The sequence below is a fragment of the Microtus ochrogaster genome, unplaced genomic scaffold (assembly GCF_000317375.1).
Source record: "Microtus ochrogaster isolate Prairie Vole_2 unplaced genomic scaffold, MicOch1.0 UNK28, whole genome shotgun sequence".
NCBI lineage: Eukaryota > Metazoa > Chordata > Mammalia > Rodentia > Cricetidae > Microtus > Microtus ochrogaster.
Genome location: NW_004949126.1, coordinates 1,936,023 through 1,950,308, shown reverse-complemented (window position 1 = coordinate 1,950,308; position 14,286 = coordinate 1,936,023). Strand labels below are relative to the sequence as shown.

The 14,286-nt window shown below is 43.0% G+C and overlaps 1 protein-coding gene across 1 annotated transcript in view; it reads left to right on the top strand.

Annotated features, from left to right (window-relative positions):
* The window catches only part of Galntl6 (polypeptide N-acetylgalactosaminyltransferase like 6), a 1,036,720-nt gene that overhangs the window by 965,094 nt on the left and 57,340 nt on the right, over positions 1-14,286 (top strand). The window contains exon 9 of the mRNA XM_013354103.2: positions 8,011-8,232. Coding sequence (XP_013209557.2) covers positions 8,011-8,232 — 222 coding nt within the window. The remainder of the gene's footprint in view (positions 1-8,010; positions 8,233-14,286) is intronic.

Below are 14,286 nucleotides of genomic sequence, written 5' to 3'. Positions count from 1 at the left end.
TGGAGGGGTACACACCTGTATGTGGAGAGGTACACACCTGTATGTGGAGAGGTACACACCTGTATGTGGAGAGGTACACACCTGTATGTGGAGAGGTACACACCTGCATGTGGAGGGGTGCACACCTACATGTGGAGGCCTAAGGCTGATGCTGAGACTCTTCCTCCACAGTTTGTTCACATTTGTTCATAGGCTCTCACTTTATTCCAGAACTCATCAATATGACAAATCTCCTTAACCAACTTGTGTTGCAGGGAACACTACTGTTTGTTCCTAGCCACCCAGCTAGCTTAGACCTAAAATAACCACACAGAAACTGTATTAATTAAATCACTGCTTAGCCCATTAGCTCTAGCTTATTGATTAACTCTTACATCTTAATTTATCCCATTTCTAGTAATCCATGTATCATCACATACTTGTAGCTTACCAGCTAAAGTTCCAACAGGCATCTGTCTCAGGCAGCTTCATGGCATCTCTCTCTTTCTCTCTCTGCCTTCCTTCTCCCAGCATTCAGTTGAGTTTTCCCCGCCTACCTAAGTTCTGCCCTATCAACAGGCCAAGGCAGTTTCTTTATTCCTTAACCAATAAAAGCAACACATAGACAGAAGGAACTCCCACACCAAACTTGCTCTATCATTTCCATCTTCTCAGGCTGGAACTACAGAAAGCCCTAAGCCCCCCTGGCATTTACACGGGTTCTAGGGATCCAGATCCTGCTCCTCATATTTGCATGGCAAATGCTTTAGCCTCTGAGCCATCTCCCCATCCTTTCCTGGATAGTTTTAATGTGTCTCTAGAACCCATGTTACTCTGCTACAACTCGGCACTTCCTTGTCCGTTCCTTGGTCTTGAGGGATGTTAAGGTCCTGCTGGATTGGTGTGCCAATGCCTGAAAGAAGTATCATGAACAGAATATACAAAGGAGCCCAAATCAGGAGATGTTTAGTTTTAAGTACTTTCTGGGTAATGCTTGGCTTTAGTAACTTTTGGAAGAGCTCGCTGAAGAGCTGACTCGTGGGGGATGGGGGAGAGATGCATCCATGCGCATACATACATGTTAGTTTTTGAATTAAGGTTTCCCTGTGTTCTCCATAGTGGCCCTGAACTCTGATTCTCTGGTTTCCTATGCCTTCACATCCATCCTGTAGCCACTGTGATTCTGGATACTACCTCCTGTCTTTATACAATTTTCTCTGAAGATACGGCAATGACTGATTAGCCAACCGGTAGCTTGATCTTAACTGTCCCTCACTGCTGGGGTGAAATGCCAAAGAGGCAAGAGGAAAATTTGGACACATTGGATGTGTTCACTACCTTACTAATGATGGCAGCTTCACTAGAAAATCTACATTTGATAGTGTGCCAAGTCAAATATTTTACAGGAGTAGTTTCTTGCCAACCACGATCCTTCCGTAAATCTGTTTGCAAAGCAGTTCAGCTTACTAGAATTTTGTAACTAGGGGTTGTAATTAAATCATTCATGGGATCGTTTTCTGACTGTTTTTGTATCTAAAAGGTGTACTGACGTTTTCATAAGCCCTATAGCAAATATCTAAAATATTCAGACAAAAATATAATAGAGACAAACAACCGAAAGAAAGGGCTAACCCTAGTCAGGAGAAACAACATAGGTGACCACCCGCCAACAGCTTGGTAAAGGAAGGAGAAATCGCCTGTCAGGGAAGCCTCTTCTGTGGGACTGGAATTACTTCCTTCCCCTATGCTGATGACTTCCCACAGACTTCAAAGAAGTTTCCAGATTAGAGAAAGGGAAGCGGGTGAATAACTGTTGTGAGCCTGGAGATGACTACAAAGATGCTCTTTTAGGAGCTGTGCCCTTGATGATATTATCATGTTACCAATGATAAGAAGGATTTGGGAGTGGACTCCTGAGCCACTAAAGCCCTCTTAGGTACCAAAGAGGAGAAAGAAATGCCTTCGAATCGAAGCAGGATTCTTGAATGCACAGGGTAGCGGTTTGATCCCTTGTTGTAGGAATGACCGTGAAGAAATAGCTTTCTCCCCAGACCTAGTGACAGCCAGCAAAACTAGTCTCATTCAGAAAGAGTTCCTCATATACATATATATGAAGAGAGAAATCTATTACTCAACCCACTGTAACAAAATAGCTTAATATTGACACAAGTACAGTGTGTGGATCGGGGTCACACCAGTGCACATGTAATAATCACACACGCACAAAGGAATAGAGGCATGCTAGTAAGGTGAGACTTGCCCAGATAAAACAAATGCACGGCACGGCTGTGGCTGCCGACTCCCAAATAATACACAGGGAAACTGAACGGAGTTGTATTTGTAGAATAATTCAACAGCAGAGTTGCTGGTACCAAAAAAGAAAAGAATACTAATAACAATTAGCAAATAGATGCATGCAGCTCTGTGAGCCAGCAGGACAAACAGAACCCGTTGTTTTCACATGCTGAATAACAGTGAAAAATAGCCAGGACTTGATCTGGGGAGGGGGAGGGAAATGGGAGGCGGTGGCAGGGAGGAGGCAGAAATCCTTAATAAATAAATAAATTTTTAAAAAAAAAAATAGCCAGAACTGAAAATTCTTCTATGAACTGGGATAGAAGTGTGATTGAATGTTCTGGGCAAAATATCAATTGCAAGAGCTGATAAACACGAGAAAGAAGAAAAGAAAGACCTGGTGTTGGGTAGCTCAAAGAAAGCAGCATCTAAATCCTAAGCACCTTGGATAGAACTGAATGTGTTGTATGTGTTAATAAAGATTTGGGTAACACGGAGAGGAATACGAGTTTGGACTGCATGAGAGAGCATGCTGTGACACATGAGGAATGACAGGAGGGTGCCGGAAAAGCGGCCTGTCTGCCAGCCCGTGAAAGTGTAGGGAAGGAGCTTTGACTTCATTTCTCATTCATGAACAGGAAATAGCAGCTTTTTAAAACTTCTAAAGTATTCTCTCTCTCTCTCTCTCTCTCTCTCTCTCTCTCTCTCTCTCTCTCTCTCTCTCTCTCTCTCCCTCTGTGTGTGTGTGTGTGTGTATGTGTGTGTGTCTGCCTCTCTTGTATCCAGTACCTTTGTACCTGTTAAATAATTCCTGTGCTAGATATTTCCCTAGCACATGAAAGCCTCTTGGGTTCAAAATGGGTGGGACTGAGCCATCTCCCCAATCTACTTGACTGAACAAAACTTGGCAAAGACAGGAGGCTTCCCCTACTGTTTTCAGACATGGCTAGTTCCTCCCTTCACAGGCCATTCTGTCTGTGCTGAGTTTTCGCCTTTAGCTACCAATTATGCCTGTTGTTTCCTGTAAGCTCTGCGATTCCCTACTTGCTTCCCAGATAGAGGCAGCAGGAGACCCCCCTGTTAAATCCAGCAAAGCAGGGGAGTGTGTGTCTTATTATATCTGCTGTGTACTACACCAGACTCCTCAGCCGAGAGCTGCTTCCAACGACTCTGAAATAATCTCCACAGAAGCAAAACATTCACTACGGATTTGGCAATTGCATCAAGATTATGAGATTCTGCACATACAGTTGATGAATTAAAAAGCATCGTGGAGTGAGTACATACTATAATCAGATTATGCATATCGCCAAGGAGGATTGCCAGCCTTAACAAGTTCAAATACAAGATGCTCAGCAGCATGTGATTTCCAGATAAGCAACAAAGTTTTAGTATAAGTGTGTCCCGTATAATATTAATAATGTGAATGTTAATTATACTCACAATTTTAAGCTGTTTGTTGTTTATTTGAAAGTGACATTTGACTATATGCCATGTATTTTCTCTGGCAATGCTAACTGGGAGAAATAAGAGTTTTAAGGAAGGATATCAGAAGACCAGGAGAGAGAGATGCTGAGACTGAGGATGGAGAGCCGATAAAGAGAAAGATGGGAGTCACTGCTCTATTTTAAAAGGTGATGGATAGATGGGTTCGTGTAAGCAGAGGTTTCAGACCAAGGAGTAGAATTAGGGAGCAATGTTAAGGACGTGCTGTGGAGTGTCTTAACAATGGGCAATACTTACAAGGTAAAGTCTGCAGTACGGCGAAGGTGCGTGGAGGGGAGACAGTTTATGAAAATGGACGAGCAGGGGCAGATAGTGGAAAAGCTGACTCAGTGATCATGGAAAGAAGATCATGATATAGCCCTCCAAAGCAGACAGAAGGGAGTTTTGAGGAGGAGGGCACCATGGGCCAGAACTAACAGACGAAAGGAGGACATTTTGGGCAGAGAATATTTTCTTACAAGAAAGTCATAGATCTGTAAAGAATCCAGGGGACTGGCTACCATAGTTTCCATCACTCTTTATGTTGTTTGATCATCTGTGTTCTGGAAGTTGCATGAAACCCTCCATAAACATTCACTCGCAGGTGAATTATTGAAGGAGTGCTTGAAAGATAAGCGAAATTATCCAGGCAAGGGTGACACATGCCTTCAATCCCAGCATTTAGAAGGCAGGCAAGAGAATCTCTGAGTTTAGTCTAGTCTACAGAGTGAGTTCCAGGACAGCCAGGGCTACATAGAGAAACCTTGTCTTGAAAAACAAAGACAACAAAAAAAGTAGGGTGGCCTTTAGGCAGAGGCAAGAGGATCTCTGTGAGTTTGAGGCCAGCCTAGTCTACAAAGTGAGTTCCAGAGCAGATTTATTACACAAAAAGAAACCCTGCCTCAAGAAAAAAAAAAGTTTAAAAATCCCCACACAAGTGCTCACTCATAGAGGTTAGTGAGCAAGATATCAGCCGGAGGAAAAAAATCCCCAAATAGGAAACGGAAGGTTGGTATTTTGAGCACCTATCCCCCACCCAAGGAATCCACAGGAGTACCCTAACATGTAACACACTTTTATTTCAGACTCAAAAATTAGCAGAAACCCTAGGGAATTCCTGGCTCTATGTACATAAGACCACATCTAAGTTCTGCGAGTTTGGGAGAAGACCGAGTGCTGGTCTAGATCTCCTGATCTAGAGGGTTTCTTTTTTTTCCTTTCTCTTTGATAACCACGCTTTGAACACATAAGCACCACCGTCAACATTCATTCTATCTCAGACACAGATGGGAAAGTACTGGCAAGAGACGTTATTGGAACGCCTCCCTTTCGTAATTTTGCACATTACCATAGCTATGAATGCCTAAGTGAGAAATCTGCCTTTGCACCTTCCCGTTACTGCCATGTATTTGAACGTGTGTGTGTGCGCCCCTGTATAAACATGCCAATGCACGCTAATGCGTGTGAGTATAACGACTTCCTGGAATAGTGGAAGCTGTGCTGCAATCTATAAAAAGACCGTGGAAACTCTTCTCGCAACTGTTGTGACATTTTTCAGCTGTAGTTCCAATATTTTTTCCAAAAGCTAAGTGCTGAATTATAATTACAGCCACAAATAGCACAGTGTGCTGTTATTTCTAGGGTAATGGCCTTGGAGAGATTTTCTTTGTCCAGTCCATTGAAAGACTTGGGAATGATGTCTGTTCCTTGATCACAACAATTAATGCTTCAGAAGGCTTCCCCCTAGTAAGAAAAATCTATTCCTAATTCAAGCCTACCTCACTTTCTCTTCTATCAGATTCAGGGTGGCTGGTCCTCTTCTGAGGCTCATGATCCATTCAGCGTTGAGTTCTGTACGGGGTGACAAACATGGTTCTATTTGCGTTCTTCTACATGCGTTCGGTCTTCCGGTTTGACCAGCACCATTTATTGAAGACAGATGCTGCCTTTTCTGACTTCTTTGTTTTAGAATTTTTTTTTTCAATTTAATTCCATTGGTCAACATCTCTGTTTTTATTGTCGCTACAGAACCCTATTGAATTGGGCAGTACAGAACCCTAATGAATTGGGCAGTACAGAACCCTAATGAATCAGGCAATATAGAATCGCTGGTGAAGGTAGAGTATCACAAAACGAGGTTCCCTTTTACCTGCCAAGACTCCTTGGAGTGAAAGAGGCAAGCAAGCTGTGTGAGACCGTCCTGGTGAGACTAGGAAGCAAAGGAAATCAAATAGAATGTTTCCGCAGCAATTCTTACAATCTCTCTGTCATTTCCCTAACTAGGCACCAGCATCTTAGAAAATAAGAAAGCCAAGAACGAGAGAGGAGTGGTTGTGGCTCTACTTCTGCCTTAAACTCTACTAACTGAGCCCACCCCAGCTCTCATTTCCTAGAAAACATGGCCAAGAGATCTGAGGAGGGTATGAAGTAAGGAGCAGGCAGATACATGCTCTGCCTGAAGACAGTGGAGTGAGGCATCCAGTCCCATTATGAATAAAAGACCTCCGTGGCTCCAGCAGACCTCAGGGTTCCTATCTGACTTAAGGTTCCATAGCAATTCCTTAAACTAAAGTGACAAACTTTTATTCTAATCACTCATGTTGGGCTCTGACTGACGTTCCCAACCATGGTCATTTTGTCCTCTCAAGCAAATGAGAAAGTGGACCAGACCAATGCTTATACAAACCAAGCCTTTAAACTAAAGGACTTAAACTTGAAAGAACAATAACCCAGAGTTCATGGGACCCAAGCCTATGAAAATGATCATAGAGCTGAAGGCATCAAGTTGGCACCATCTAGGCAGATGCAGCTGTTCTGTATACCACTTATTGCCACAGAATTTGAAAGGATGACAGACAGCATCTCATGTCCACTTCTTTCTCAGAGACCTGAGTTATAATGACCAGCCTAATACCCAAGCTCTTCCATTTCCAATCCTGAACTCTTTCTAGTACTCATAATGACAGCTTACTTTTTGGTCCCAAAAAAGGGTGGACTGGTTCCCACGTTGGGCGACAGATGATGAAGGAAGTTACAAAATAACCCCACACTAGCTCAGAATTAGGTATAATAAAAAGTTATTAATTAGGGGTAGGCTCACAGATCACAGTCCTAGATCACAGTCCTCTGCACAAACAGGGAACAGGAACTAAATCCAGCAGCCGGAAGAGAGAGTGAGCATGTGCTTTACCTTGGCAATTATAGTAGAAGAGATCACACCCAAGTGAGCTGGTATCTTAAAGGCTATTGGCTGAAGGAGCTCCCACAGCAGCTGGTGTGTACTAATTCTAAGTAGTTTACAAGAAGAGCTACTTCACTGAATCCTACAAACAACCCACACACTGCTCTTGCGGTTCTTGGATTTAGAATCTAAAACCCAGTGTGGTTAAACAATTTGCTCAATCCCAAAGCCAGGAAACACATAACCTTCCAGGCTAGCCATAGCGGCACACACCTTTAATCCCAGTGCTTCAGAGGCAGATCTCTGTGAGTTAGAGGCTAGACTGGTCTACACAGTGAGTTCCAGGACAGCCAGAGCTACATAGTGAGACTCTGTCTCAAACAAACAAAAACCAAACAACAAAAACCTTCTAATCCTAAAGAACTTGCTTATTTTTCCTGCCATCTATCTCCTGACTTCTTCGCCCCAGGAAGCACCTGTAGAGAGACTGACTCTCTGATAATTCCCTTCCTTCCACTTCCAAACACGGTAAATTATTAAATTCTGGTTGGCGTCCATGTCACTGTATCAGAAAAGAAAATTAAGTCTCTCTACACTAGGGGGTGGGGAAAGAATAGTAGCGTACTCCTCTTTATTCCCTCCAAGATGCCTGAATCTTGCAATGCTTTAAGTAATTAGATTCCTAAGGGAAGCTGCATCTTCTCCTGTTTCAACTCCTTCGGCTGTACATAAAAAGCAAAATAAGTATATATCACCATTAAATAACAGAATTATGGCAACAAAATCATCGTAATTTTGAGAAGAGCTTCTTCCAGCTCTGGTAATCAATTTACATATTGTCAGCTGAACCCCAGGCCGGAAGCAGAATGTGTGCTAAGCCACGGGCTAATCCCATCACACTCCTCGTCGGCATGAAAGCTCTCACTGCTAATAACCCACCAGCCAGGGTTGCCTGCGGACACCTCGTTTCTTTTACTTTTTCTCTTTTCGGTTTCTGATGCAAGTAAAATGATCCTTGGGGCGTAGGCGCCAATAACTAACTTGTTTCTTGCTTTGCCCCTGCCGTGCAGAACCTGAAGCGTGTGGCTGAGACCTGGATGGATGAATTCGCCGAGTATATTTACCAGCGGCGGCCGGAGTACAGGCACCTCTCCACCGGGGACATCTCTGCGCAGAAGGAGCTGCGCAAGAGACTCAAGTGCAAAGACTTCAAATGGTTCATGGCTGCCGTGGCCTGGGACGTGCCTAAATACTACCCTCCCGTAGAGCCCCTGCCTGCGGCGTGGGGGGAGGTGAGGAGACCTGCCCTACCTGTGAGAGCCTGGGGAGGGGGGGTGGGGACAACTAACTCCTTCCCTCCTCCTCCTCCTCCTAGCTTGAGAAGAGGGAGAGACTGCTCAACCTTCCCTCTCTTCTCTGTCAGTCTAGCAGATTAATTTGAAGTCATCCCCGATAAATGAGTGTCTAACTTCCTTTTAGAGAGTGCTAGAAATAAAGACCCGACCCACAGTGCCGGTATCCCATCCAAGAATTACTGAACACGGTTGATGATGCTTTAAATGGATTTCTTTTTAATATGCCTCAAAAAATAAATAAATAAATAAATAACTTCAGATTGGCAAAATTGCCACCGGAGCTCATAGAGAATGAAAACAACATCTCGTAATAATCATGATCAGGTATCAGATATTATAAAACTTGTGATCAGATGTGAGGAAGTCCCTCACTGTCCTCTGAGCAGCCTTATTGCCGATTATATTTGCAAGAACAAGAACAAAGGAAAGGAGGGTGGAGCTAGTCTCCTAACCAGGGTGTGCGTTGTACCATCAAGAAGAATGAGAGGCACGTAGGCGCCACACTGATTCCTTAAATGAGCACTATACCCTTTCTGCTTTTCCACACTCTGACCTGATTTTTTTTTTTTTTCCTGATAATCTCAAATGGAAAGATTCAGAAAGCTTCGGGACCCAGATTTAAAACATTCATCTTTGGGAATAAAATGGATTATTCCACAGCTCTGTTCACTTAATATTATTACTGTAGCTTTTTTCCCTCCAGAAATGTGTGCCAAAACACAGACTCTGTCCAGTGGGGTGGATTTAGCTTAGCAATTTAACCTGCTTTTAGAAGAGGCTATCAAGAACAAATGCTGGCTGGGCTGTGTGTTCCCACCATCCCAGGGCTGACTGCCAGGCATGTGTCCGAGCCTTTCCATCACGGTCCCTGGTTTAGGGGTGTGTGTTTAAGATCTCATTACCTAGTTAGTATCTGGGGTCACCTAGGTCTGAAAAGCAGCTGCTTAATCCAAGCGATGTGATGAGGGGCTGGCAATAGGGTACAGTTGGTGGAGTATTTACCTAGCATGCACAAAACCCTACGCTCAGCATCCAATCCCAGCACCTAGGAGAAGGAGACAGGACAATCAGAAGTTCAAGGTCATCTGCACAGACTCTATGTGAAAAATAAATAGCAAGAAGTGTAGTAATAGGAGCAGCGAGGCTGCGTCCCCAGCACCCCGCTGCCCACAAGCTTATGCCCGAAATAACAACACACAAGCTGTATTCATTTAATCACTGCTTGGCCCATTTCTATCTAGCCTCTTCTAGGCTAACTCTCTCACCTGGACTAGCCTATTTCTAGTGTAGCCCACAAGGTGGCTTACCAGGGAGATTCTAGCCTACGTCCATCCTGGGTCGGAGCTTCATCGCGTGTGCCTCAGAGGGCAGAGCTCTCGCCTCTGCCCGCAAGAGTAGAGCATCGTGTGTCTCTGTGGGGCGTCCGCCCCCAAGAGGAGAGCTGTCGAGTCTCTGAGCTCACTTCCTCTTCCTCCCAGCATTCTGTTCTGTTTACTCCTCCCACCTATGTTTTAACCTATCAGGGCAAGCAGCTTCTTTATTTAATTAACCAATGACCTTCCTCCATCAAAGAAGAAATAAATAGGTTGTTTTTCTGACTGTACTTTGTATATCAGCCATTTATTTATTTATTATTTATTTATTTTGGTTTTTCGAGACAGAGTTCAAAGTGTTTTGAAGGCTTCTATCTTTCTCTCTCTCTCTCTCTCCCTCTCTCTCTCTCTCTCTCGTGTGTGTTTGCGCTCACGTTGTGTGTGTGCACATGCGCGTGTGTAAAAATCAACGACTCTGAATGACTTGACCCCTCTTGCAAAACTTCTTGCTAGCCCTGGCATGTTTTCCTTTCCTGACCTCAGCAGCTTTTGAGCACGATGAGCAGAAACTCACTTCACGGCCTTTGCAGTTCAGTTCGCACCCTTAGACTCTTCCTGCCCCTGAAATTCCGTGGCTCCTCTGTCACCTTCTTTCAGACTGAGGTGGTTTGAAAGAAAATGGCCCCCAAAGAGAGTGGCATTTTTTAAGACCTGTGGCCGTGTTGGAGAAGGTGTGGTCTTGTTGGAGGAAGTGTGTCACTGTGGAGGCGGGCTGTGAGGTCTCCTCCTTGCTCAAGCCACACCCAGTGAGACAGACCACGTCCTGTAGCCCATAAGATGTAGAGCTCTTAGCTCTTCTACAGCACTGCGTCTGCCTGCATGCCAGGATGTCCAGCCATGATAATAATGGACTAAACCTCTGAGACTCTAAGCCATCCCATTAAACGTTTTTCTTTATAAGAGGTGCCATGGTCACGGTGTCTCTTCACAGCAATAGAAACCCTACGTAAGACAGGGACCTAACTCAAAAGAACCTAACAGTTCAGCAAAGCTTTCCCGAGTAGCCTAATTATCCTGCCCACAGGAGGACACACGGAAACTCACTCTCTTTCCTCCATTGCTGCATCACTGTTTCAGACTGTCCTGTTTATTCATCGTGTTTCTTATTATCTCCACCACTGGCAAGCAAGCCCCACGGCACAGAGATTCTGCTGGTTTGTGGTGTTACTAACTACTCTGTGGCAGTGAGAAATAATGTCTGGCATGCCGGGGGAGCTCAATGATTATTTATTGATGGAGAGAAGTATGAACGAATGGATGACCAATCAAGGCCATGCCCATGAACCTGTGTATCTAACCCCGCAGAGAGCACACTTGGGACTCATTCTGTCTCTCACTCAGAAGAGGGGATCTCCAGGTGTCATCTCTTCATTGGCCCAACAAATCCAGCTCTTTGCAATAACAAATTGCCAATCATTGATCCCTGTGGACTGATAGGTGCTTTGTTGCAAAAGGTTCTATTTTATCATCCTAAGGAAAAAGGAGAAATTCCAGTGATTTCAAGACTCTTGGGGAAACCCTCTCACTTAAAAAGCTGAAGCCAAAGTCACAACTACTAGAGACCAATACCCATTGAAAGCCACCCTTCCTTTGCTTCACAATGGCTGCAGCTGAATCAGGGGAGGAATGGGGCCCAGACAGACTAACTGTGAGCCATGCAATAAGTCAAGTACACCGTAGTTCTATTCAAGCAGCAGCAACAAGCTTTTCCAGGATGCTGTCTCGTATAGGCAAATGTAAAATTAAAGAAAATGAACTTCCTATCATGTTCTCTTTCTCTCTTCCCCTCCTTAGAATTCATGGATGTGCTTAAATCACTTATAGCACTCCTTTCTAATCCATAAAGAAAAGTTTTTCCAAACCCTAAAAATCATGTGGAAGAAAGAAGAAAAGATGTAAGACAGACAATAGATATCATTTGCAAACAGTGCTATGGATTCCTTTTTCACAAAGTGTCTGCTTACTGCTCTCAATGTGCCAATCTTACAACACCCATTTGTCACCTTGCAACTTCACAAAAAAAAAAGGTCTTTATTTTCAAAACTTCATCTCACTCTAAAACCATTTTTGACTCCTTATTTAAATTCCTCCCTCAAGATGAATGTCACCCTGAATTGCAGAGTGTTCGTAAAGTCGGGCACCCTAAATAATGCCAGCTCCTCTGTGCTGCTTCCGGCTGCTGCTCTTGACTTCTGTTAACCTGTTTGCTTGCTCTTCCTGCTGACAGTCTCACAGCACCCAGGATTCTTCAAATGTCTCTGTGTTAGCTTCCAGAGAAGGAAGTTCCGCACTGAGGTGCATTAGTTGAAGGATTGAAGTGGTGTTGCTTCTTTCAAACGAAGTGGGATGCAAGGAGAAAAGCCTTTGTTTTCTACACAAAGAACAGGCCCCTAGCATCCTTTTGGCAATAGTCAGGCCAGCTTCCTAGATTTCCCCTATAACCTGTTGTAACTGAGAAATATGCAAGATGAAGCTGTCCCTCTGTTCCCTTGACAGCTGCTGACTCTGTCCCTCACACACTGTGTGCCATTCTATCAGATCTCTAAATTAAGTATTCGTTCCAAGATAATTTGCCATTCTGCATGTCTTAGAGTTGACCTAATCTGTCATTCATTTTCTAAGAAAGAAACAATGCTAGTACTTCTTACTAATCTAACTCTGTGGAGCTCAACAAAGCAAAGAAAAAAATGTAGGAATGAATACAGAATTTAGTTATCGTTTCAAATTTTACTATGGGTTCTCTAAGTTCTCCGTTATTATAATGGGCTATGAGGACACCCAAGAATACCTGACAATGTAATTTTGGTTTCATATTCCCAGATGACCAAACTGCATGGCTTAGTGTCCAAAAAATGGCAAGGTGTCTCAAGTCACAATGGAATCAGAGGAGCTTCAGGCCTAACTAATTAATGCTTCTTCTGTTGCGTATGGCATATATAAATCTGTCTATCAAATGTTTCATCTTGGTCTGGAGATGTAGCCCAGTTGGTACAATGCTTGCCTAGCCCACAAGAAACCCTGAGGTCAACACCACAGAGATGAAATGTGTGGGTGTATGCCTCTATGTCCTAGAACCCAGAAAGTCACGATAGATCATAAATTAAGGTTGTCACACAGGAAGTTCAAGGCTGGCCTGGAATACATGAGACCTTGTCTTAGAAGAAAAGAAAAAGAAAAACCAAACTTTTGACTTTTCTTTTGTCTAAAGGAGATGCCAACTTTGAAAAATAAAGACTTTTTAAGTCTGCACAGTCACAAAATTAACACTGGATGTGCCAAGATTGGCACAACAAGAACAGGAACCAGAAGGAGAAAAAAACATGTATTTTATCCTTCCTTAAAATATACGTATTTGTATTTGGCATATTTTTATACACTAAATACATACTTCCCTGGAGCATGTGAAAAGTAAAGTATAATAATTACTTGATCATCTTAGTAATTAACTTTACTTTAGGAAAATTTTGTTTTTATTTTAGTTATGCAAATTTATGGAGTATTAAGTAAAGATACATGTCTACAATAATCTTACTTTAGAATAGAGTAAGATTTCTGTCACTATGAGCAGGAGACCTGCTGATTTCTTCTCATCATGAAGCCTAGACAGAGCATTCAAGGAAGAAAGAGCAAAATCAAAATCAAACATGGACATCATCGGCACAACACTGATAACAAGGAATCCCAAAGGGGGTTATGGAAGCTGGATTTGTGCAATGTGAGTTCCAGACACGTGTGGACATTGGTGATTCCAGCAGAGATGAGAAGTTGCTAGAAATGTAAATGAGGAGAGAACTCTGAAATCAACAAGTACAATCACACACACCCATACAAAAGAACAGGTAGTGTGCAGATCGTTTTAAAAATTAACAGCGAAACTAAAAACCCTTCCCTACCAGTCCAAGCTGAAGACCAGTATAGAAACAGTAGGACTCTAGGAAAGAGCTGTAAGAATGTAAGTCACGTGACCATCCTTGGCTAACAAGGACCTCAGACACACACCAAGAGGCCTTAGAGTTTTTCTTGTTGTATGGTTTCTGTTTTGTTGTTTTTGTTGCTATTGTGACAGAGACACAAGCTTTCGCCTAGCTCCAGCAACAAAAGGAGTCGGCTGTGAGTTGGATCTAAAGTGAAGTACTGGAGACCCATGGGGACAAACAAAAGCTACCAAAAAAAGCAGGATCTGAGACAGAAACACATTTAAGTGTAACAAGAAAGACCTTTCTAAAGCTAGAAGACACAGAGTCAGAGGCAGGAAGTTTTTGTGACTTGTACTGAGCCTGGAGAGGCAAAGATATGATTTGTGCAAAAATAATATTATTTAACACTTCACATGCATGCACACACAAAAAAAAAGAGAAAAGAATACTCCACGTGAATTTTCCACTAATAGTCAAATAAGCTGTCTCATTTATATGTGGAAAGTAAAAACAGATTGTGATAAAATCCCATACAGAGGTTCAACAGGGGTAAAAATGAAAATGAGGCAAATCCAGTTCCTGCAAGCAATAGAAATATACACGTGTAGCAATGGAAATGTACACATGTAGCAATGAAAATGTACACGTGTAGCAATGGAAATGTACACATGTAGCAGTAGAAATGTACACGTGTAGCAATG